The sequence below is a fragment of the Kryptolebias marmoratus genome, linkage group LG8 (genome assembly GCF_001649575.2).
Source record: "Kryptolebias marmoratus isolate JLee-2015 linkage group LG8, ASM164957v2, whole genome shotgun sequence".
Lineage (NCBI taxonomy): Eukaryota > Metazoa > Chordata > Actinopteri > Cyprinodontiformes > Rivulidae > Kryptolebias > Kryptolebias marmoratus.
In genome coordinates this window covers 26,370,438-26,397,851 of record NC_051437.1, presented here as the reverse complement: position 1 = coordinate 26,397,851, position 27,414 = coordinate 26,370,438, and the positions used below count along the sequence as shown (strand labels likewise).

Here is a 27,414-nt window from a genome sequence, read left to right as displayed (position 1 = left end):
ACTGTAACACAAAAGTCTCATGCGTTTTTTCAAAGTTAAAGTATAAATTATAGAAAATATTTTTATTTCTTGTCATTTTTGCACCAGACCCATCTTTATTTTGTCAAACCTTTTTCTACAAAACAATGTTGCACTAGTATGGCTGCCCAATCAGCTGGAGCTCACAATATTTCTGGTCTCATTTAGTCAGTCAATCTTACAAATATTGACTTAAAGGATTTGGTGTGTTAGTAGCTACAATCAGCTTTTTGAAGTCAACTCTGTCTGCCTCTTAACAAAATGTCTCATGAACCACTGGAAGAATTTAAATGAAATTCTCAGGGAATAATCATTAGATGTACATCTAAAACTGATTAACTTTTGGCACTAATCCAAATCAAGATGGTCACCACAACCAGCTCATTTTTAGAAAACACAAAATTGCCTATAATTAAGTCAATTTTACAGAAATTGTGCTAAAACTGAGTGTGGTTGTAGCTGAGCATATACTCCAGGTGCTACTTACTGCACAAAGTCTTTGCTTAAAACTTTGGCAATAATGTTTGGAGTCAACCCTGTTTGCATTGAACACACATGTGAAAACTGAGCACGGCAGATGCAGCTGGTAGAATGTTGACATCTGAATGTGATGCATGAAGCCACAGTTTTTAGTGAACTGTGTCAAAGGACAGAACGTGCTGAAACCTACATTTTGACCACAATGCTGCTGTTTCTAAAAATCCCCCCCAAAAGATCAAACATCTCACATTTGCAAAAGTAATGCCCTGCAGAAAGCTATCCAACAAGTTTGAAATCTGGCAGACTCGAGTTGATAAGTGGCAACAGACGTTGGGTTTTCATCGCCCATGCTATGATGCATGGCTACAGTGGCACTGTAGGGTCTGATACAAAAGAGACAAACTGTACAACTATTTATTAAGGGTTTGAATGGTTTTAGGTGGTGAAAATGCAGTCTTTTTTGCCCCTGCTGCTAGAACAGTTAGATTGGATCCCTGGGAGAATTCATTTGTAATGTTCCCAAAAAAGGGGTAGCGGTACCAGTAAAAGGAATAAAATAAGTCTACTGCAGGTAAAACACTTGCTACTCATAAGTACTTCTTAAAAAAAGAATTGTCCCTTAAGGAGTACATCCCCTACAGTGCGTGACATGGATTACAGTCAACTATAATACAGTATAAGAGTTCTTGACCAGACTTTACTTTCTATAACGTAGACCACATTGTTGTGATTCAGTAAATAATAATAGTAATAATAATAACAAAACTGTTTACTTTCAAAAGGTTTCCAGTATGATTGTAACTTTCCTTTGCACGGTCACAGCATGTCAGTTTCTCATATGAAAACAATTATCCATGCACACAGCTAATTTTTTTTCCTGTCATGACTTAACCCAAGCTTTGGGAGTTTCAGTTACAGTACATCAGCCTGAAGCGCTGCTCTGGGACAGATAAAAGCCCCACGGTGGCCTGGATTACAGCAGCCTACTTTGTCATATTTGTGCAACCACAGCTTGTCATGCTATCCCACTCTTCACTGAAATAACAACAATTGGCGCCGCAGGTGGAGACGTGACGTAGTTACAGCCTACACACTAAAAAAACTGCTGGGTTATTTTGAAGCTGCTGGGGCATAGGTTGGATTGGTTTGACCAAATATTGGGTGAAAAAGTTTCACCCAGACGTTGGGTTGGAAATGAGGCTCATCATTCTTCACAGTCTCCCATTTTAAGCCAGTAGTTGACCAAATCAGACCTAACTGGACCTCTGCTTTGTCTGTCTGTTTGTTAGCAAAACATTTGATGAACCACTGGATGGATTTCAATGAAACTTTCAGAAAATAATCAATGGGTGTGCATCTACAATCGATTACCTGTTGAAGCCAACCACCATAACAACTTACTTTAGAAAGCAAAAAAGGGCTATAACTTAGCCATTTTATACATATATTGAGCTAAAATTTGGTGTGGTAATAGCCGACAGCCATTCACAACAAACAGACTGAGTGCTAACAAATCAGGCAAGATTTTGCAATATTTCATGAGATTGCAAATTATGTTATTTTCACTGTTTGACCAAAATGGCTTTAACTGTCATTCCTCACCATAAGATGATTTTAGTCTAAAACTCTGGCATAAAAAGCATCGGTCGAAATGCCTTCTTTGAAGGAATGCTAGGCCTTTAATTTGACCTGTTTTTTGCCACATGAGTAGAATGCATGCTTTGTTATAATTGCCATAAAGGGTGGTTCTTGTGACTTCTGCAAGCAGCATTGCTTCTTCAAAGAGGCAGATAAGTGACATCACCTTAAGACAATGCAGCACTTGGGGCCAACTCCAGCAGACATTTTCTCACAGTCTTAAGACATCTGTAGAGTAAACTGATCACTGTATGCTGGAACCATAAACTGGAGTAAACTGCACACTGGTGTTTGGGGAGGTAAGACGACACAAAGGAAGGGAGCTGAGTTAAAAGGAAAAAAGATTTAAAACTTCTGTTTTTGAAAGCTGCAGCTAAATTTAACAGATCAAAATTGACTACAAACTGGAGGGTAAAATGCTACAATGAGCAGCTACTTTTGAGGCCATGTTGATGCAGGAGAAGTTTCCTGTCACAATTACTCCGATTCACGGTACTCTTCTATCCAGCCAAGATAACATTTTTATATTTCCGTCCCTCTAAATCAGTTGTGAGGAGTTGTAGAAACAATGAATCTGCACGTACTCAGGTTCCAGCACAAGAAACACAGAAACTGAGGGTAGAAATACTATACTCGAATGCATTGGAGTCAGATGAGGTTTTGTTGTCGGCTGTTTTAGTCAGCAGTAATGCTATTTACATTGTTCAGTATGTACAGTAGAGAATCTCCCAGAGATGTTACGTTCTGTAAAGCTGCAATGGGGTACTCCTTTAAATTACTCCTTAGATGAAGAGCCATACTAGTCCCTGTTGAAGTGTTTTGAATGTGTAATAATGGACTTTTTGCTGTATTGCGAGTCTCGACTCTGTAACTGTGCGAGGAGTACCACTGACCTGCGGTCTGATGCTATGAATGTACACAACAAAAAAACTTAAAGTCAATAAATAGCAACACTTTAAAAGAAATAATTCAAAAATGGGCATTATGGTTCTTCATCGTAAGGATTGGATTTCTCACACAAATCAAGACTTTAAATACAGTATTTTCTTTTTTGTCATAAAGGTATTTGTTGAGAAAGTTGAGTGTTAAATGCACTGTACAACCTTGTATAGTATTTTTTCAAAATATAGTTTATCCTCGTGTTTTTTTAAATTTTATTTTACAGAATCCTGTACACTTCTGCATTGAGATTGGGTGATATCCTGATCATTAGAGAAGACAGAAGAAGAAGAATAGAGGGGGAGAAAGAGAAGAAGAGAAAAAGAAAGACAGGAGTTTTTCAGTGCCATTGTTGCCCTCAGTGAAGACGCTGCACGCCGTAACGGGGCTCTCTTCTATCCCGCACCTCAATCTGAAAAAAAGAGAAAACAGCCATTACTGAAACGATTACTGGAATAAATGATCACAAGTGACCGATAAATGAAATAAAAACAGCAGATTTAGATGAAAAAAGGAGTAATAATCAGGGTTATTTAAGCTCACTTAATAATGTTTTAAGTAAAATTTTGTTATCAATGGGAGGCTTTGAGTCTGACTTCTTAATTTCTTGACTGTTTTTACAATCTTTAAGCTCATAAACAAAAATGTATAAACAATAACTTATCAACTATAACCAAATCAGTCAAATTTAAAATATTTACTTTTTTTTAAATTGGAGATGTACGTCTGCCTACAATGATTTATTTTTCTAAACAGAAGTTGAACTTACAAATTACTGGATCGACTACAGTCCCAGTAATGCTGGAAAGTCTTTTTAATTTAAGAGTGGTGTTCTTCTAAAATGCCACGGTTGCTTTCTTTAAGCAAAAGCAGGCAGATTTAGAGGGTAGGGGATCTAAAAAGGTAAACATTTTTACAACAGTCACAAGCAAAAAAGTAGTAATACTACTTTGGTGTTTTATTTTAAAACTCTTTTGTCTTATTTTCTTGACTAAAACACAAAGAGGACAAGTTCATTTGAGCTTGTTTTGATTATTTCAATAAAAAAACTGAATATAGTTTCCATATATTATGTGTAACCTATAACGAGGAGTAATGAGGGTATAGACACATGTTAATTAATATAAGCCTAATTTTTAAACATGATACACATTAAATTTGTAATGCAAGTCAACTCACCCTTGAAACGGCAAAATCTGCAAAGACAAAAAAGGAAAACAAGTGTTGGCAAACAGTCAGACACAACTGGGAAAAGTGCATATTTTTGCACAACATGAATACACTTACATAAGTGTGAGTTAAGCAATTAGGTCATCTCTCACTGAGCAAAACTGCTTCCCTTTGCTCCCTACGGGCAGGTCAGGTGAAATTTGTTTTTTTAAATGCAAAATATCTGCCCAATTGGCTGAATCAAAATAAGCTAATTAAATTCAATTAGATAAGAACTTAAACACTTATGAACTTCATAATACTAGTTGTACTAATTTACTTGAAGATTCCTAAATATGTGTGACATCCACTCATAAGTTCATGTAGTTTTCTTGAACTCTTAACTCATTTTTAAGCTCAGGAACACTGTTGAACATAACATCGATTCAAAAATGCCATTAAAAAGAGCATCAGATGTGCTGGTACCAATAAACACCTGCTTTAAACATCTTTATTTGCATCATAAAAAACACCTGGGGCAAAAACTAATAATGTTTTTGTCCGTGTCTGTAGCATTAGCAAAATATCCCATGAACCACTGGACGGATTTTAATGAAACTCTCAGAAAGCAATTATTGGATGCACCTCTAAATTTCATTGAAACCCCATTCAAGATGGCCGTCACAGCTAAGTGAACTTAGCAAACACAAGGATGGTTAAACGCCTGATGTGGTGGTAGATGGGAGCCATCCCACATCCTCAAACTGCTGCTGCTTCTCACAAGATCTTACAATATGGTGTATGATTGCGCATAACATCTTTTACAAGGTTTGACTAAAACAGCTATAACTACAACATGTCTCTTTTTAGAACAATTTTGATTTTAGTTTAAATCTCTGGTCTAAAAGACAGCGAGTCATATCAATTTCTTAAGGAATGCTAGGCCTTTAATTGGGTGCTCTTTTTCAATTTCTAACAAAAAACATTTCATTAAAATTAATAAAACTTCCATAACTTAATTGGAATTAACCCCCTTAATTATTAAGATTCACATCTGGTGGAAAGAGAAACGCTACATTTATTAAATTTTATTAGTGATTTGAGTTGTGGAGCAGTGACATTAAAAATAAAACAAACAAACAAACAAACAACAAAAAAGAAAAAAAAATACACTTCAAACTGTTGAGAAAGTATTGGATGTGTAAAATCATTTAGGCTGTCAGTGAGGTTAATCAGATAAGAACAGAAAGACACGCCCACGCTCTGGAATATCTCCAGTTACCATGGAAACCATCATGGAGATAGACCGTCAGAAAAGCGAGACATCTTTTGTCACTATTCTCTGCGACTCTCACTCCTCCTCTTTTACTCTGTCTGTACACCTCTCATGCTCTGTTATGTCTTCTGCACAGATCTTTTTCTTTTTTTCTCACTGCTGGTCTTTGTTTTGTGGTGATGCACTTTGGGGTTCTCTGAGACGGATCAAACAAAATCCTTACATAAGGAGACTTTATTGTTCTGAATAATATCTCCTGCTCTTGCCCTTCTATTACTGCTTTCTGCAATTCCTTGCTTCCTATTCCTCTTTCTTTATGGAGCACAGAACAATGTGATTCAACCACCCTGATGCAATATCATGCAAACTGTCAGAAACCCCCAGGAGGACCCTCCCCCACTCCTGGATTCAGCACTCAAAGCAATTTGGCTGAAGATACTGAGGTCAGATTAGAGTGTATTCATTTTTCAACAAGCAGATGTTGCTCATGGAAATGAGAGTTGGACTGTTTTACCTTTAGAGGCACTGTACAACAAAAACTGTTCCCACTTTATTCGTGACATTGATGCTCCCCAATCCTTGTCCTCTTGTCCCATGTCCTACATGTCTCAGGACAAATTTATTTGGAAACAGGTTTTCCAAAACAATTCTTTTTAAGGTTCCTTTCTAGAAATGTCTTCATCTACATGTAAATGCAGAAATGAACCCAAAGTGCTGTAGCAGCTATGTCAGACCTGTTTTTGGTGTAATTTTGTGTGAACATACACTTAAAAACAGGAAATAAGGGGCGGCGCATGAACATGTGTACAAACTGTTTGCACCAAACCCAAATTTTTGTCTCCTTATGACAAAAAAAAGGTTGTTTAAAGAGTCATAAAAAGATCAGTGTAACCGAATCTGTTCTACAGGAGATCATGCAGATATTCAGCATGTGTAAGTAAAGAAATGAGCCGGTGTGACATGAAAACAAGCAGCTGTATTGTAGAGAAATTCACTGTTTGAGATTCAATGATTTGAATGTGTTGCTAAATATATTTGGATCACTGTTAATGTACGTGGGCAACCCATCTGTTATTAACATTGTTTGGGGAGACCCTGAACTGTCAAACTGCTCTTCTTTTTTCTACTTGTCTGAATCATTTGGAGCTTTCACATTTCTGAAGTCTTGCATTCCATGCCAAAATTAAAAGTACAGTTAAATCTTTGTATCATGGTGCAGTAAAAATTGAATGAACTTGACAAAATAGACTGAATGAATAAATGAAAGAAACTGTAAAATGTGATGTTTTGCTCACCTTTGTTGTCTGTCTGCAGATCATCAAGGTAGAAGTCTGTCTGCCGGTTTCCCAGGACGAAGGCCAGGAAAGAGAGGATGAGGGCATCCAGGATGCCCATAATGGCCAGCATGTAGGCCCAGCGTACAGAGCAGTTTCCCAGGGAGTATTTCCCCGACTGCTCCCCACACATGTCCTGGATCACCTCTGCATCCCATCCGTCAGGGAAAATCATGCAGCCCAGCACCAGGCACACTCCTACAGCAGGAAACGGGAAAAAGATTTGCAGCATTAAAGCAGGAAAAAGGAATCTGTGCAATAACTAAAGAAGAAATTAGAAAGTAGGTAAATAATTTTTCAGTGTTTATCTTTCAGACAGGTGCTGTGTGTTTATAAACTGAGCGTTTAAACATTTTATTTTTATTCATTTTCATTTTATTGTTTATTTATATAGGAATGAGTGTTAAGTTTTAACAAATATCATACACAATAGCATTTATAGCCTGGGCTAAATTACAATACATTTCACCAAATGAGCCTTTAGCAAGATAAAGGTTAAAAAGAAAACTTTAGGACAAGATAAAAAACAAGATTAAAACAAATCTCAAAAACATCATTAATGAGTGGCAGTTATTCATGAGCACAGAACGGATTCTCCTTCAGAAACTGCTTCAGTCTTGATCTAAACTGATTCCAGCCAGAAATCAATTTCAAGTCCGCAGGGAGGGCATTCCACATGTTAGGTCGTCGTACAGAAAAAGCTGTTTGTCACGAGGAAGTTTTACCAAAACAGAGCCTCACATTTCCCACTGTCGGCTCCACGAGTTGGAGCATGTCCATTTAAGCATTTAAAAATAAGTGTAGGATTAGAAAATTAGACATAATTTTCAAAATCCATCATGTTAAGTTTCTTGAGAAGAGGACAGTAATGTCAAACTCTAAATTTCAGTTTTAAAACTTTGCAGTACATTTACTGACTCTGAAGTACATTTATACATGAGTCATTTTCAGGAGAATGTACAGAATATTTAGTCCAGTCTCTTTTATAATTTTCTTTTAGTACATATGTTTTCCACAGCAGGACTGGAGATGCTTTCTCACGGCTGGAAATGTGGGGGAGGCGGTGTGGGGGTGAACGTCTGACTACAGCATACAGGAGGTAGAACATAATGCAGAAAATACGGTGTGGAAATCGCTGTGTTTTCTTTGCAGCGTGTCGAGAATAGCAGATGAGGCTCCTTTTTTTTTTGTATTAATGCCACATGTATCTGAGAGCATCCATAATAATGAGGCGTTAGTGGAAAGCATCACACAGGTCAGCAGAAAAGAGAACGGAGCAGGAACTCCTACCAGCATGAAAAAACTGAGAGGAATAGATCACATGCAAAACAGGAGTGCAGACAAACACACACTGCAAAGCCCTTCGGGGAAATGCATCTGTGCAGTTTCAACACTACAACAAAAAGGGTAATCCATACTTTGCACCTGCTCATTCATCAAAGTGAGCATCTCCAGGGAGCTGATTTCACCATATTCTCTGCTCACCAGCACTGCATAATGAGCAGTCATCCTCTACCACCGGGGGCTCTAAGTAAAGCTCCACTGAGACATGAGGGACATGCGTGGTGGACGTCACACCAGATCTTCATTTCAGAACAGACTTTTTGTTTTCCCACAGGCAGCATCTTTTTGTGACACTCAGATTTACCAAAGTCATCAATTAAATCCGTAAATATCAAAAAGATTTCATCTCTAAATTTCAATTGGTGCACAATTGTTAATGTTTTCAAGGGATAGTCTGGTCATTTTTGAAATAATATTCTGTATGGATATGAGGAGTAAGGAGTATGAAGGAAAGGGCAGAAGTCTTCATCCACGCTAAGCTAATGGCTAGCCAGTTTTATATATTTTTCAGGCCGATAAAACAACTCTTTTCCTAAAACAACACACCAAAACAAAGTTTCAGTGTATTCCGTGTCAACATAGTGCATCTTCTTTGTTAGGAATAAAACAGGACAAAGAATTTATAACACTTTATATCTGTTGGCATATAAAACAACAACAAATGGACATGCTAACAAGGTTAAAAACTGGACTTTAATGTGGGTGGCTTTTATGCAACATAAAGGCAGAACAAACTTTTTAAAAGTTCTGCTGGTGCTGAGAGCAACTAAAGCTTTGCTTAAAGCTGTGACATTTACCTAATAAAGTCAAACTTGTTTGTCTGTTAGCAAAATATCTCATGAGCCACAAGGCTGATTTTAAGGAAACTTTCAGAAAGCAATCATTAGATGTAAATTTATAACTGATTAACTTTTAAATTCAGTGTAATTTAAAATGGCAGCTACAGCTAATCAGTCTCAGCCAACACAAAAATGGCTATAATTAAGTTAACTTTACAGATAATGAGCTAAAATTAGATGTGGTAGATTAGTAGCTGAAAGGCATTCACAAATCATACTTTATTTATGACACCTAGCGTGAGAATAAAGTCATTTTTAGTTTGACCAAAACAGCTATAATTCTGTTATTTCTCAACATAAGATGTTAGACTGTTTTTATGGTATATGAGGTTTTTAAACTCTGGTATGAACGTTGGTGGGTGATATGCTTTACTTCAAGGACTGCTAGTTCTTTAATCTTCTGAAAGTGTTTAATTGCATCAATAGAATGGTAAATCTGTATGCATCTATTTGACAGCTAACATTATAGATATGCAGAAGATAATGAAGACATTAGAATTTACATTTTGACAAAAACAAAACACTACTTAGCTCGTGATCCACAACGCAGTTCACAAACATGTACTTCCAGCTGAAGGTGGTAAATGTGAGTGTTTAAAGTGAAGTTCGTGAGTCACATGTCTTTACTTTGTAACACTGGTGATTCCCACTGAAGCTGTTTTTCACATCCTGGCAGACCATTATGAGAAAATGGTGGGCGGTGAACTCATGGCAACAGATGAAGGAGGATATGAGATTAGTCACCACCTCTCTGTGTAAACATGCAAACACAAGTCCTATTTTAGCTCGCGATGTGCACACTTTGAAAATGTGGCTGCTGCTCTGACAATATGATTGCTGGTATAATGAGAGAATGTAATGAGAGAATACAATGACGATAATGCGGTAAGTAATGAGAGAATCGGAGAGCAAAAGGAAGTAATCATCATGGGAAATCATCACGTTATTAGCTTCTTTTATGACCTTTATGCGAGATATTAGCCGTGATGAGAGATGATAAAATCATCACCTGAGTAATGAGCGTCAGGTAACGTGTTTTATGGGTTTTTGATGAATGTTTCCCCACTTGGCATCAAACTCATTCAAAGTTTATTGTGTGGGCTTTTGGAAAACATGGCAGCAGAACCACACAGAGAGTCCTAATGGGTGTAATATTTCAGCCTGATGGCAGCTCATCTACCAGTCATTTTCCTCTGTAGTAAATGTTATTTATGGCATTCAATTGGTCTCAAAAGCTGCACATATTAAAATTACGCTCCTACATGTGATTTCAGCAAACAGAACACTGTCTCTCCATCCCAACTTCAAGTCCAAACTAACCCAGTTAATGTTTAATCACACCCACTTTGGAAATTCAGACCAATCAAGTTACAATAAAAATGCTTTGAAATAAACTGTTTTGCAGATATCAGTCAAATTAGGTTTAGTTTCATTGCCATGTTCATTTAGAAGATGGTGTAAATGTAATTTTTGAGCTGATTTAGGTTTTAATTCAGTTACTTTGTTGTAGCTGTAAAATTACATTTCTCCTCGTCAGATGAAGCGCAAGAAGAACACAAAGACAGTCTGAGGTCTTAAAAGTACTGATTGTAAACTATGAAATCAAACATAAACACGATTATCCAGAACTACATTAAATGGTGCAGTTTGAATGAGTTGACTTCAGAAGTTTTCCAGCTATATTGATATGCAATTCTGAAACACAGGCACTCACACAATGTAAACAAAGCATTTTCTGCATACTTAACTCAATATATCTATGTAAAAATACATCAAAATAGTTGGACGTCTCAGTCCCAAACAGCTCTTCAGAAGATGTCTCTAATTTTCTTAGTCACTTTGGGTTTCTGTAGATAAAAAAAATGCACGTGGAAGCTGACAGCCATTCACAAATTTTGCTTACAATTTTTAAATTTTAGGACAAATTAACCATTGATAAGAGAAAAAAATAGAGAAGGATGAACATCTGCAACCCATTAATTTTTTGAGTTAGCCTAAGTCAAAATGGCCGCCACAGTTAATTGACATTAGCCAACTTAAAAATGTCTCTACCTCTGTCAGTTTTACAGATATTTTGCTAAAAATTGAATTTGATAGTAGCTGAGAGTGACTCAGAACACACACTCTGAATGTGACATTTTGACTAATTGTTTTTTTTACAACGTAAGCCAAAACATCTGAAACTCTGTCATTTCTCAAAATACGATGGTCTTTGACTAAAACGCTTGCATGAACAGCACTGGGCAATATGTGTTCCTTTTAGGGATGCTAGGCCTTTAATTGATTAATTTATGTCTGTTTGTTCAGAGGGATCTCTGCCTCTGACAGAATAAATGATGCATGAAGGTATTAACTTATAGTGTTCACCTAATTAAAACAAACAGTTAGTTTTATGCCTTAATTTACCAAATTATATTTTTGTCTGTATAAAATGATCTATTAAACATTATATTAATTCCTGAAATATAAATAATTTAACGTGGGAGTCGGAGGGGGGTGTCTTTATTTGCTGCGTGACAGAGTAACAGTCGTGACCATGTGATGTGGCCTGCTCCTGTTCCGTTCTCTTTTTCTATTCTCCATCTTCATCTCAAGCATTCAAGTGGGCACCGCCAGGCTAAAAATAACCTCCACCTTCCCACAACCCGAGAAAAGCCCCTTTGAAGCTTCCGGAGGGGGGTTTGAAGGGGGTTTTCCTCCCCCCTTTCAAGACACTGCAGTTTGAATTTAAAGGGGAGGAACTTAAACGACGGTTAGCAGAGAAGCTGAACAGAAACGGAAACGGATGAAATAATTGTTTTTTTTTCTTCTTCATCTTCATGTGATTTTTGTTTTTTAGCGCAGTCTTCAAGCTCATCTATCAGGTGTCAGAGAAGACAAAATCAATGAAAACATTTTGGTATTCTGGGTTTGATCTCAAGTTAAAATAACTGAGTTTATTTATTTATAGCAGCTCATTGATATTTATAGCCTTGTTACATAAAAGTTTTTGCCAGTCTGTTTCATCGACGTGTCTTCACACATCCCTCTTTTCATTAGACAAAAAAAACGCCACAAATATTATGTAATGGTTCTAAAAATACCATCAGTGTTCTATATGTGTGTGTGTGAAGAGCAGCATGATCCTGTGTAGGCTCCTTACGCGGCCATGACGCCATCCGGCAGCGTCTTGTGGTCTGACTAAGTTATGCCAGCTTTAGCCTATATTAGATGTTTTTTTTCTGAGATGGTCACTGTGTCAGATAAAGTGAGAAATGAATCCAGATTTGACTGCATCGGTTGCAGCCGTACGATTCCATCTGTCACAGTCTAAACAGCGTCCTCAGGAACGAGGCGCGAAGTAGCATCCATCAAGGAGCAGAATATAAATGAGCACCGATGTTCCAAATGTGTAAACTGGCTGTTGTGTTGTGGGGAAACTTTACACAAACTCACCTGAACAAAGATGACAATGAGTTCTCTAATGTCAATTTAAAAGTCAAATTTATTTCCATAACATATTAAAAACAGCAAAAGCTGACTAAAGTGTTATACTTTTCAGTCAAACCTAAAACAATGACGTGTCTTTACTGTTTTATTATTCAGCTAGCTTGGCCTTAACTCTGCTCGTTATACTTTAGCTGAATTTAGATAAGTAAATAGTTTATTTGTGATGTTTTCTGAGTACAGCACACACAAAGAAATGCACAAAGTATAAATAATTGCACTTTTTATTCTCAAATGCTTCTAATTAGTGTTCGAGTTATCTGGCAAAATGTAATGCTTCCCTTAAAAGCCAGAATAAGCAGATCACTAATCAGTTCACTACTTCTGAAACATGTAAATTAACTTATTTATGATGCTGACAATATTTTAAATAGAGATTGTAGCAGGTTTTTGTGACACAATTTGTGACCAGCTTGTCTTAAAATTTAGCAATTTTCTCTCCACTGAACCTGTTGCAGTTATTGTGTATATATATATATATATATATATATATATATATATATATATATATATAAAATACTACTGCCATTCTGAAGCAAACCCAGAAAGGAATAAATTAAGAAGCATTTAAGAAGAAAAAGAAGGCCATGACATGCACATTGCAGTTTTGCTTTTCTTTTAACTTTAGTAGCTGTCATTTCCCGCACTTTCCTGTATTCTTGGCAGTCACTGTAGATAAATGCAGCCTTTCAAACTCAGCTCTTACTTCCACTTTAATGCCAGTAACGCTGGATTTTTTTGTATCTCGGAAGTGAGATGTTGGAACTGCTAATTATCTCATCACCTTGAACTTCACTTTACAAAATGCTGAGTTTACCTTTCTCAGACAGACTTTTTTGAGAATTACTGACTAGAAAAATCAAACTTTTTGTGACATTTTCCTATAATTTCTTTTTTCTCCTAGCTGAAGACTGAAATTTACGGCTGACACCGAATGCAGCTGAGGTTTGGGTGGTGATGTGAATCCAGGGGTGCAGGCAAGAAGGCAACAGGTAGATATAAATCAGTTTAAAGCCAAAAAATAAAAAAATAAAAAGACAAGCAGCCACGTGACAGAAATTACAACCATGATAAAATAAACACATGAGGATCTGACTGCAAATCAGCAAGACAGATGGGCTTATATACACTGGGATGGACTGGTGAGTGAGAACAGGTGAATTCATGAGCAGACGAACAACAGGTGCACTGGGGAACTTTGGTAACAATGATGTGGAACGTGAAAATACAAAAACTCGAATGAACTGGTAACAGAAAACACACTAAAAAACAAGGGAATCCAAACAGACCAAACTACAATAAACCACAGCAACATGTGACAAAAGGTCAGTCATACAAAGATATAAAATAAACTGAGAAACCCACTTAAAAACCAGTTAAAACATATCTGTAAACATCACAGTAAAAACAGTCTTCTGGTGAAGTTTAGGCAAGTCTTTGAACCCATATAAACCTAAAAAGTCATGTTTTTGCCAAATGCTAATCTTAAAGAAAAGCGATGTTCTTTTTTAACATGCCTGCATGATTTTCTGAGCTCTAAATGAAATGATTGTTCCCTGCTTTGCTGAAATTGCAACAAGATTACAGTAAAACTCCTTTTTTACTCTGCCCTTTTTCTTGCAGATGGTTTCGAGGTGGGGAGACTTAGAAACTTGACATCACTCCTTCCTTATCCTCTACAAGATGAGCATTTTTTGAGACGGTAAACACAAGCTTTATTTAATAACCTTTAAAGCCTAAAATACCAAATGTGACAAGAATGCACGTAGCAACCCATACACAGACTAACACTGAGCAAACTGATAAAAAAACTGGAAGTTTTATTTTTAGGCACCTAAGTTTCTCTTGTTAGCAGCTTGATATTATACGGAAGGGAAGGATTCACAATTTAAACACAATCTTATTGCTAGCTTAGTTCTACTGATACACATTTTTAAAGCATTAACTTTGCTTATGGCTGGTTTGAGCGAGTTGGACAAAAATAGACTGTTGCCATTTTAAAACAAGCCTCAAAAATGTCCCAGCAGTTTATGTTGAAGCTGTTTAACAAACATGTGCATGCCATCAATATTGTATAAACGCTTACTTACATGGAATTAATTAAGAATAATTAGCAAAATTAATGACAGTATAGTAATAGCCCACTTATAACCAACAAATCTGTGATTTTTTACAACATTTTTTTAGATGTTATTATTTTTTTTAAAGGAAATGACTTTTTAAAATCAGGATGCTGGATTTCTTCAGCTTTGAGCTGGTTGTGTGACACGTTTCTGCATGTTTGAATGCAATGTCTTCAGTATTTCAACAATAACGTTTAGAAAATGGAGTTTTATCCTTGTTTGTGTTCCAGGAGTAACACTTAATTTTGTGTTCAACAAATTTTTTTTTTTTTTAAATCATGCTAGAATTCACAGATAAATAATGCCTTGTGAATATTACCATTAGATCAAAAGCATGTTCTACAGAGTAAATTTTTATTGATGTCTTTTCTGACTTAAGCCAAAGAGTGCATCCTAAATATTTTAACTGAACAGGTAATTGGGTTCATGTTTATATGGCCTGTGTTGCTTTGAGGAATGGGTTGTGTGTTGTTGATAGATTAAAGGCTCTGGATCATCAAAAGGTCTGCTTGCTTGCCATTCTCAGCTAATTTGTGCTGCTCCTGGTAGACTGGCTTGGTCATTATTTGAGTGAGCTTGTTGTTCTCATAGACCAGGGGAAATTCTGGAATCTCACTCACTGAACATGCTCCTTTTTGTTGTTGTTTTATTTGCAATCACATTTTCCAAGTAAAGTCAAGCTACAGGTCTACCAGTAACATACAACATGGTTGGAAAGCTTTCTGGCACCCGTATTTCCTTGGAGGTAATCTAAGTCATGGGTTCTCAATTTTTTTAGTCCAACATGCAAATCTGATGTTGTTGTCAGATGGAGTAACTGACTTGTTACTCCATCTGTGATAAAACACATTGTTCTTTGTTTCTGATAATGACACCAACAAAAACCAAAACTGCAAACTGCCTTAGCTGCCAAAGTGGGTACAGAACATGGTGGGTACAATATTTTGGCAACAAAATAATGTGCATGACCAAGAATATTTTTTGCAAGCCTGGCACACAAAATTATTCAAATAAATGGCCGCACTGAAAAGGCTCAACGATCACTTGGTTGCAAACACTTAAAATTTAGTGAGACTGCAATGAAGAATGTACCTAATTTCTTACAATTCTGAGTTGCTACCTTGTCTCTAACAGTCACAGCTCAGTGAGCTACTACCTATACAGACACAGGCTCGCTCCCTTCTTCGCTTTCCCTGTCCACTCTCTCTCTCTCTCTCTGCGCACTCTTAAAGGAGACGCACCACTCTTTGTTGTATTGTATGAATGCATTGAAGTGCAATGTAATATAACATGCAGGCTGGGTTCAGATCTAGACCACAATCTTAATCTTGACTTTGAGAGTCACTGATCTAGACGATAGTTGTGTCCTTCAGACACACTGTGGCACATGCCAGAAAGTTTCAGAGGCTCCTTGGTTCTCATTCTACTAAAAATACACACTTGGTCAAGTTTTGATGGGAGTCACAACAGTAAATACCAGCCATAAAGTTGGAAACAAAAACAAACAGGGAAGTGCTATAAAAAATTTGATCAGTCTTTGAAATAATGCAACCAGTGTAAGCTCTTGATTACAGAAATGCAAGGATGTGAGTTGTGGCATGAGACCATAAATCAAGAAGTTGATTGAATTAACTATGAATAGAAAGATCTGCATTTAAAAAAACTGAGCTGTGACACTATTTTTAAAATGTACAACGGCATGAATGCGTTTAATGATCAGATTCGTCAATGAGTGTAAAATACTGTAACTGCAGGGGACTAAGTGATTAGATGCAACAATACGTGGTTTTTGCCCAACGGAGATCCTGGAAGAATAAAAGCTAACAAAAATGTTGAACCTTGCTAATTACTAGTTCAAACCCTCACCCTCCTTGTGGAATCACTCTCCTGCAGTTTGAAATCCAACACAGAGCTTGCTCTCGAGTACAAAGGTGTGAACATGACTGCATTAAGAAAAGTCATGTCCTGTCCATAATGCAATAAAGCTGTCTGAGGTCTGCCCTTCTCTCTGCCTCCATGTTGAACCTTGGCCTGATGCCCATCTATCTAATGGTCGTCCTCCTTGCTGATATATAGAGCTTTTATTGTGGTTAAGATCAAGCTCAGTGTGTGTGTGGGTGAGTGTGTGTGTGAGAGACAAATTGTGGATTGCTGATGGGGCACTTTACAAGATGATTTTGCTGCCAGGGTTCACTGGCCCACTTGGCATTCAGCTTTCTGTCTCTCATTCTGTCTTTACACTCTTTCACTCCTACTCATTGTTTGTATATTCTTCCTCTCTTTACTGTTAACCTATTTATTATTTGTCAGATATATTTGGGGATTGTCAGTGAAACATTACACTTCACTAGACTCAGAAATTAGTATTTGCTTAAAAGTGTGCATTGGTTTATGACGTCCTACCATCCCTAGGAACAATGTTTACAATAGTTTTCCTTTTTCATTTTTCTAAACAATTGTTTTGCAATATAACTACTTTTGCATACTTTGTGCTCTTTTAGCTGTTCATATATCAAAACTTTCAACTCATTGAGGATATTGATACTAGGATTTTTGGGTTTTATAACTTTATTTGCTAAAAACTTCCCCATTAAATGCATCAAGATCTCTTAAAGTACTTAAAAATGTTGTTCTCTTTGAATTCAGTTTTAACATTCTACTTTTGTCTTCTTTTGGTCCTTTTAGATTTGAGCAACAATTTTGCTAATTTTAGCTTTTAGTTATGGTTTTGCTGTTTACCAATTCATTCATCATTTCTCACTTAGAATTTAGACTACATTTTCAGAGAAAATGCTAATATTTGTAGTTCGACAGCATATTTTAATATCAAATTCTGGAAATAAAATCATAATATAATGTACCCATGGCTTATGTCAAACAATACCACAGGACAAAGCTTTTTTCTAATCTTTTTATTGCTCATGTTTTGAAACTGTAGTTTCATCCCTCTTCCTGCCTTCTTACCCCTTTAGATTATGTAGTCTTAAAAGAAAATCTATCATTTGTCTTTGTGTGAACAATTTCTGCGTCACTTCAAAAAAAAAAGATGGTGCAACAAAGCACAAGTTAAAAAATAGTAAAAGCCCCCTGTGACCGGTTTGATCCCAACAGAAGTAAATGTGCCTATCAACCTCCAGCTGTCCTTTCATTGTGTCCCAGATCAGCTCCACACGTGCTGAAAGTCATTGCATGCTAATTTGAATGTACTTAAAAGTGCATATTTAGAGAGTGAATTAGGTCTCAATTGGTCAAAAGGCACCAAAATTGAGCAAAAATACACTTTATAGCTAAAAATGAAATGAAACTAGCATTCCTGGGATAAAATCACATCACCTTCCTAATTGGATGCCAAAGTTTAAAGTTTTGTTATCTGTTTTTCCTCAAAGTATGGGTTGAGGATGACTACCACACCATATTTTAACCTAAAATCTTTAAATTTGACTTAATTTTAACCATTCATGTTCTTGCTAAGATTAATTAATTAATAACTAAGTTGACACCAAAGGTTAATCAATTGTAGATATTGTAGATGTAGCCAGTGCTTGCTTTCTGAGAGTTTCATTAAAATCTGTCCACTGGTTCTTGAGTTTTTGCAAACACACAAAGCAAACACACAACAATGACATTATCGCACATGTTTGGTGGCAGCGGGAGATAATAAAGGAGTGAACAACAGAAGAAGACTGCAAACCATGTTCACAAAGAACCTCCTGACACACTGAGGGAGAATGGAAGTCTAATTTAGATGCTATTTATTAAAGACCATTTTTAAATGATAAACACTGATAATCAACAAGTTTCTTTTTTATCTTAATATCCACGCAGAGACAAGCACATTCAGACAAAGTGACAATAAAGAGACGGGTCAGAGAAATCTATTATTTAGCTGTCAGGATATTTTTAGAAACACCCCAGTGACTTTGGAATTATTTATTAACTGTCTGATGATTAAAACATGTACGTTTGGTTGAGAAGAGCCGACAGAAATCTCAGAGAGCGCAAGCAGGAGGCAGGGATGTGGGGGAGCCCCCCGAGGGAAACTCTTCTCTCTGCATCTTTCTGTATTTCTACTTGACCACTGCAGCATTGATTTAACTGAATAACTGAAACTGCTCAAAGCCCATATCAAAGATAAGCACATTTATCTACCATATGAAAACACAAACACATGCACAATCCTAGTATATTTACAGGACCAGAAAAAAATTATATTTGCTCTAAAGAACAAAAACAACAACAACAAACAAAAAAATCACCTTGTTTATAATTCCACTCTCATCATGTATGTGTTCACCCTCTGACTCACATGAGTGCACAGATTCACGCACACATTTGGTTTTATGTTATAATTGTGTGAATGTTGATTCAGCATTCACGTTATTGTTTCCGTTTTTTGTTTTTGCACATTTTTTTGCAATCTAATTATTTCTGCATACTTTATTCAAGCCATTGAAATATCAAAATGTTCAGCTCATCCAGCAGAAAAGTGCTTTGACTTCTATACTTTTCAAAAGAGTTGACTTCTTTTAGAAAGTTTAACTCCCTAGAATTACACCAAAATGTCTTTATTTCTTTAAAACCACTGTTCTTTCTGAAAATTGCTTTAGTATACTTGCTATGTTTTTGTTTTCTTAAGCTACTTTTATCTATCAACTTTTAGTTAGTGTTTTGCTTCTTTTAACTTTTTAATTGTGTTGTCCTCCCAAAACCATTGTTTTCTTTTAAATCTGCTTCACTATACTTGCTCTATTTTTGTCTTAGGCTACGTTTAACTTCTAACTAGCCTTTCGGTACATTTAGCTAGCCTTTTGCTATATTTAGCTTATAGATAGTCTTTTGATACTTTCAGATAGCAAAATCATAGAAAGAAAGGTTGATGAACTCCAATCTTCAGGGCGCTAATCAGGATAGGAGAGAAAATCTGGGTTTGCCCAAATCTTGTGTGAGAGAATCCTGGTTTAACTGTTCTTCACAAACAAACTGAGAAGGCACAAAGAAGTCAGTCGTCTTTACTTCTGCAGTGTTACAAGCTAAGCCTATTATCTATAAACCTACCAAGCATTTCTATGAGCCACACTGTTTAAATAACTACATTAGCTGTCACTGTAACTATAGCAATAATTTTAATTATAGCACTGAAGATGATCACACTTAAAGTACAAAAGAAATTTCAGTTTTTGGCTCCTGTTATAGTATTTTGATGCTAGGTAATAAACATATCATATACTAAATTAAACATGGATTTGGTAGTTTAGATAATTGTGGAAACACATTTTGAATTAGGGTTAATCTTGAATGAGCAATGAAAAATCAAAATGTCAGCTGGAATGTGAGTTAACCTTTGGACTGACTAGATGTGGACATACTCGTACCGACACCAGCCTACCGGGACAGTGATCCCTTTCCGGCTTCAACTTCTGGGATCTCATATATGGTCCAGTATTATAATATATGCTGAATGCTTATACTAGTGCCTAAGCTAATGCTAATGGCTCTTCCTGTTATTTTTTTTTTTACCTTAATTTTGTCTCAGATCTGCTTTTGCCTTCATAACCTGATCCATTTGACAAATTTTAAATCTTGAGAATTTTCAAATTCCTAAGTTGGGTTTACCTCATTCTGCTCCCTGAGCTAACCAAAACAGCCACAAGGACAATGCTAACTTACCCACAAAATAAATCCCTCCTAAATCCACAACCATGCACTAAACACTAGTTTTTTCACTCTCAGTCTTTCCTTCCAGCTTCTAAGTTTTTTTTTTCCATATTTTGCCTTTCCCTCTAAGACAAGGAGGCAAAAAAGTGAACAGTCGCTGACAGGTCGTTTCTCCCAAGACAGCTACTCTCCTGCGTCGTAGCTCATGTTCTGCTTAGTTCTGCTTAATATTGCAGCAGACAGGGTCAAACATGAAGGATGGAAGCATGAACTGATGGAAAGGATGAGAAAGAAAGAAGCAATGAAGCTGAAATGCTTAGGAGGTTACTGAGCTTTCCTGTACTGTTTCAGTTATGTTGGAAAGACTGAAGGAAAGAATTTGAAGAGGACAGAAGAAGATGGAGCATGAGACCTCTTCAGTTCTGAAGGGATTACAAAAACCAGGCCTTGCTTAGGTTTTCTCAAAAATCTTTGCATGAAATTCATCTTTGTACAAAACCAAGGTGAGTTTAAACTAAACCAGTGCTTTCCCCAGGAGGATCTGCCTCTGAATTAATCAAAATCCAAACAAAGGTGAGAGCAGTGAGGTTCTTCACAGGCCTAAAGGGCTTTTGGGAAATCCAGCCCCCCTCTTGCTTCTTTTGGGCGAGTAAAAAAACATGCAGCTTAGTCCAGTTTCTAAGTGTAAAATGACCCCATTATTCACTTTCCCATTGAGGCATGACTTAACTGGGAAAAGACTAGAAGAGAGCCACCCATTTTCAGGGAGCTGTTAACTCTTTAATGGCTCCAAGTGAATCCACTTTTAGTTTTTAAGCATTTTAGGTTTTCTGACCTTCTAAATATCTTTGATTTACTAGTTAAGCTTGTATTTGTCCACTCAGCATCCACAAAATGCAAATTTCTCTAGTTCACATTTCTGTTCTTGTTGAACTACAGCGTTCACAGCAGAGTTTCAATAAACAGTAAACAGTTTTCCAGATCAGTACTGGTATATATATTCACAACATATAGCCAGAGTTGTGCATGCCATCCTTAAGTCATTTTCAAGTGCTTTAACCTCATTCACATTTGGTCAGTTCATTTCACATAGAGCTTGAATTTGGCCTGTTCCCAGCTAATAGATGCCAAGAAACACTGTGTCAATCTGCCCTGGCAACAGTCCTGCACCCCGGTGTTTTGGCCCAGGTTCCAGTTTGTCCTCATCTTTTATTCAACCTTTACTAGACCAATAAGTCTCATTAATCTCTTCAGTATGATGTACAACTCAGCCAGAATCTTGAAGGAAGGGGCGCCAAGAAACCACGGTTCTGCACTGATGCTGCACCTTCTTTTACAGTCACCACTGACATGAAGATGAGTTAGTGGAAGCTAAAGTTTCAGCCGTAAACAGTTAACATTTCACTTGGACATTTGATCTTTTCCTTCCTGCACCATACACAACACAACCAGTGCAGTTAAGATCCTAATGATTCCCTAACTGATGCTCTCAATCCATTTAGCCTCGACTTAGGCCACTGAGAGTTCAGGCTGGCCCGTGCGGTATTTGCTGCGTTACTTTGTCACTCTGCTGTGCCAGAAGACTGACTGCTTCACCCAGCGGGGTGAAGTGGATGATTAAACGTTCATCTTCAAAGTGTTAAACGGCATCAGGCTGTCTGGCAAACCTGTTTGACCGCTCACCTTCACCACACATCATATGGAGGAAAGACACCAAAACCCTCTGCAGTTTGAAAAACTTTACAATGTTCTTGCAAATTGGAAGCTATGGAAGTGCATTTTTTATTCTGAGAAAAAAATACTTCCTTAATTAATTGCCTAGCATTCCTTGAAAGAATCCATATCGCCCTTCTCCTTTCATTCCAGTTTTAGACTAAGATCATCTTATGTTGAGAAGAGACCAGTTGTAAGTTACAATATGTAAATGCATGATCTCATGTACCACTGCAAAACCTCGAGTGATCTGTTCACCCTTGAATTATAGTCGTTTACATATGTGTTGGTTAAGGTGGTGAATGATGGTGGGAATGTGAGGTTGTTCACATGTTTAGACTTAGATTATCTACAGGGACGTCTGTTGAGCTTTGCAACTTTCCTCAACACATACTGAATGCTTCATCTTCACCAGCATTTATATTTTTGTATCTGTATTTGTTTGAGAAAGAAAGCATAGTTGAGCGGGTATAAAACTGTGGGCTTTCCCAGAGTTACATTCCTTTTCATTAGGGGTTGTCAACAAATATGACCTGATTCGATGTTTTACTTCAGGGGCAGCTGGATTTCAGGATGAGATGTCAGCTGCAAATCAGTGGTTTGATTTTCAGTCCTACTGGGTACAAAACTGAACACCAGTTTTTCTACACATTTATTGATATGTGTGAATGTTAAAGCATTAATCACCCTGTAGGAAGCGCTGTCCAAATGAGAGAATGTAGCAAAAAAGTGCTTTGACTGTTCAACAAGCACCAAATAAATCAATTTTTGCCACTGCCGTGCTATTTCTCAAACTTTTGTTTGAGAAATAGTTCATTGACCCAGCAAGTTGTTTAAAATTTCTGACATTAATTATTTGAAGTGAACTCTGACTGTCCAACTGTCTGTTGGCAAAATATCTCATGAACAACTCAACAGATTTTAATGGAACTTTCAGGAAATATTCAGTACATATGCGTCTGCAACTGAATAACTTTTAAAATCAATCCAATTTAAGACGGCTGCAACACCCATTTCACCTTAAAAAGCACAGAAATGTATGTTTTCAGTGTTTTTTTCCTGATATTGAGCTAAGAATTTATGTATTTGTAGATGACAGTCATTTGGAACAAATACAACAAATAGTGTTACTCATTATAAAAGATCTTTGTTCAAAACTTTACACAATAACTGTTAGAGTCCACAGTGTTTGTCTATTAGCAAAAGATCTCATAAATCAGTGGTTGGTTTTTAATGAAACTTTCAGAAACAAATCATGAGGTTTTATCTGATTAACATTTGGAGTCAACCCAGTTCAAAATGTCCTCCTCAGCTAATCAACAGAAGCCATCACAAAAATGGCTACAGTCTCAGACGATGTAAGCCTTAAAGGAATGCTTGGCCTTTAATTGAATTAAAAACCATAAATAAGTCCATCCATCCATTTTCTTTACCCACTTTTCCATTCCGGGTCGCAGGGAGCTGGTGCCTATCCCCAGCAGTCACTGTGCGAGAGGCGGGGGACACCCTGGACAGGTCGCAAGTCCATCACAGGGCCACATATAGACAAACGAGACAAACAACCATTCACACTCTCACTCAAACCTGGGGACAATTTTAGAGTCATCAATTAACCTAACATGCATGTTTTGGGTCTGTGGGAGGAAACCGGAGTCCATAAATAAGTCACCAAACATATCTTTAACTTTAGATGATTGCTCTACATAATTTAAGGGTTTTTAATAAGTGCTTCAGTAAGTGCCATCTTGTCTATTTCCCATTGTTTTTGTCCTCAAATAACAGTTAGTAAAGACACAGAAGTTTACTTCCCGTAAAGTCATGAACTAAAGAGAGCATAGAGTACACCTCTGCTGTTCTGTCTGATTTGTGCTGATCGCAGATCAACAAAGCCTTTCACCACACTCGGCAGAACAGAGGACAGAGTGGGCAGAGTAGGATGAGGAAAAGAACAATACAGAAGGAAAATAAAAAGTGCTGATCTCTCTCCCTCCCTCTCATTCAGGATGCTGACTGTTTCTGTACAGAAAACTGACTCCCACGCTTTTCTGCCTGCATGGCCTATTTATCACTCTGATCAGCTCAGGAAGATACACACAGGAGGCTTGCTGGAGACGAGCAGCTCAGAAGGTTCAGGATTTATTATCGCCCGCCGCTGAAGGCAAAGGCGGAGCAACATTGTTTCTGTGTGTGTTTATTTTCTGTACCATTAGTAAAATATTGCATAGACCGTTAAATGGATTTTAATGAAACGTTTAAAGAAATCATTGGATGAACATCTACAACTGATTAACATTTGAATTCAATCCCATTTGAATGAATGCCACAGTTAAGCAAGATCTATTTCTAAAACACTGGCATATAAAGTGGTGGGCGATGTGCATTTTTTCAAGAAATTATGCTTTATTTAAATCAAAATGTGTCAGAATAAATCAGTTGTCTGTAGGTTTGATTTGACAGTTTATGACTTTTCACAAAGCCATCATTCAGATTGTAAAAACTTGCCTGCACATAGTTTTTATTTGTTTGGGAAATTCAGTATACTAGATTTAGGGCTCACAACAGCATCCTACATTTCCAAAAGCTTTCAAAAGGATCAAAAGGATTCCTTTCATGGTCACAATTTCAAAAGGATCTTCCTGTGGATTCTGTGGACACAGAAACATCCAAATGTTTACATATAGATGTAACATTAACCTTTTCCCCCTCACATTCATTGAAAGCAGTGCTGTTCAGCATGTCCTGCATGTGTTCAGGAAGCCACACTTTGTCCTCAATAATCTCTACACACTGTAATCTTTACCCACAGGAGCGTGAGACAAAACCTCACCTCCCTGAAAACAGTAATCCAATCGACCTGGAATCATCCTCAAAACAGCAGCCGCGATCGCAGGAATCACATCTCCCCGAAGCGTTCACATCACATCTCCCTGCATTGCATGCTGTACAAATGGACTGATGAATGAATGAATTTGCATTTCATCAGCACAGAGCAACGATCCCACTGCTGCTGCTGCTGCTTTGGAGATGCAGTGGTGAATCCTCAGAATATCAATGTTAAAAAGGGAGGAAGCTCCAGCTCTGTTATTGTCATCAGCGTGTTTCAGTAAAATGCCTCAGTCCTGATTCATAATGAATCAGTGCAACACTCCTGAGTGAAACAGGGCATAAGTATGATCAAGGCTACAGCGCATTAATCCAAAGACAATAAAACTGCTGCACAAAGACTATTCATCTTGTTTTCTACCCATGCAGATAAGATATCCCATGATGTTTGAGTGAATCAGACATACAGATCTTAAATGATTAATATTGGTTTATGGTAAGATTTGTCTATATATTCAGAGGCAATGAAAAACATCACTTTTGATGTTTAACCTGGAAAATCAGAACTTGGTTGCTCACTGGACACAGATGCATGCTATGAGTGGAGTTTGGTGGATTGCTTTTAGTTTAATTCTGTGGTTATTGTGTGGATGCTGAGTCAGCAACACACTATTGTTTTCCTGATTATATTTTCTTCCAAATGTTGTTTTGCAATCAAACTACTTTGGCGTACTGTAGTTTTTTTTAACCATTCATATTTTTAATTGTTCAACTCAGTCAGAAATAGTTTGCAATGACTTTTGTCTTTTGTAACTTTTATACTTTTCAAAATATTTACTTTGATTTAAGATACATTTTCCCACAAACATACATTGAAATTTCTTCTCTTTAAGATCTGGTTCTACTCTATTTTGTTTTTTTATGCTACTTTTAGCTTAAAGCTACTGTTTTGTCATTTTTAGCTACTGTTGTGTTCTTTTTTAGCCGTTAGCTTTTAGTTTTGCTCATTACAGAGGTTTGTCAAATTTTACCTTCAGCTGCTGTTTTACAGTTCTGCACATTTTAACTTGTCAATGTGTTGCTGGTTTTAGTATGTGTTCTGCTCTTTTTAAATTCTGCTTTGCTTGTTTTAACTTTAACAGTTTTTCACCAATTCATCTTCTTCAACAAATCACCAAATTTAAGTCATTCAGCGCTTAGTATCCCCACAGCATTTTTGCAGGAAAATGCAAATTTCTCTCATTGAATTCAATATTTATTGTGTCTGAGATCTGAAATATATCAGTCACACTCTTTAAGCTCCTGGAGATAAACATATAAGACAACAACTTACCGCACAGCAGCTGCATCCAGGCACAGGTCTTGTAAACGGTGGAGGTGTTGCAGAAGAAGAAGAGCGCCATGCAGGCGATGCAGCTGAGGATCAGCACCATGGACAGCAACACGAAGACCGAGGCCGCCTTGAAGGCTCCGGACGGGATGGAGCTGAAGTCGGAGAAGCTGCCGGCGCAGTACAGCTCCCGGCTGCCGGTCCCCGGCTCCTTGCTCACGCAGTAGTGGAAGAGGCCGAAGTAGCCGGTCTGCGTCGTCTTGACGCTGTCGCCGATCCAGTAGGGCTGGATGAAGACCACCACGTTGACGATGGCGAAGCAGATGGTGAAGATGGCCCACAGCACCCCGATGGCTCGGGAGTTGCGCATATAATTGTCATGGTAGATCTTGGAGGCTTCTTGGGAAGGCAACATGTTTGGTCTATTTTTTATCTATTCTTATAGCTATATTTTACACCCCTGTTCCAACCCTCTGTACTCCAATAGGATAAATAATATTTAAAAAAATCTCACACAGCTTGACACACCTCAATATCCAGATATGTCCCCCTGCGCTAAGATCCCCCCGCTTTGGATGTGTCTTCTGTTAAAGGCTATTAAATGGGCCTAAAAACATCAAACGATAAACCTGAAAATGTGTATGTGACCTCAAAAGACGAAACATTATAAAAATGAATTAGTAGGGAATGCTACATTAAAGCAATATAAAATCATAGCCTACTTCTACCTCTGATGAATAATTTACCAACACCAGTGATTCAACATTGCTGTCTTAGGCTGCTTTCCTTGGGGCTACACCATAAATGATGAAGAAAAATCCATCAAAACCAGGATTTCTTTCTTCCTTTCACAGTCGTCAGGTGGAGGGGGGCTAAAGCTTTTTTTCGTCCTCATCCATCAGCTCAAAGTTTGATGTCCTTTATTCCCATCCGTGAAATGAAATGTTGCCAGTAGCGCCAGCGGTAGACCCCGTTTTTACCTTCCGAGGCATCCGTGGGGTGCTCCTCTTCCTCTGCTCGCCTTTAATGTCCACGCAGCACGAGACGCAGCGAGGTGAGGGGTGGGAGGGAAAGAAAATGGAGAGCGGCTTTCCAAACACGAGTCCTTGTGTCAGATTTCAACAGTCCTTCCCCGCGAATCCGACATCCTCCTCCGCCTGGACTCCATCATCATCATCATGGTTTTATGGTCGTAAAGCCTTTATCCAGTATGTCTCCTCTTCCTCTTAGTCCTCCTCCTCCCGTTTCTCTGCGCGCGCCCCCCGGA

General features: G+C 37.5%; 1 protein-coding gene across 1 annotated transcript; it reads right to left on the bottom strand.

The window, feature by feature from the left end:
• Positions 1–369: 369 nt before the first annotated feature.
• Positions 370–27,414, bottom strand: lhfpl4a (LHFPL tetraspan subfamily member 4a). The gene is made up of 4 exons (XM_017411193.3): positions 26,151–27,414; positions 6,796–7,032; positions 4,255–4,271; positions 370–3,487 (listed from the first exon to the last, which is right to left on the bottom strand). The coding sequence occupies exons 1-4, from the start codon at positions 26,560–26,562 to the stop codon at positions 3,434–3,436; spliced, it is 720 nt and encodes a 239-aa protein (XP_017266682.1). The 5' UTR covers positions 26,563–27,414; the 3' UTR covers positions 370–3,433.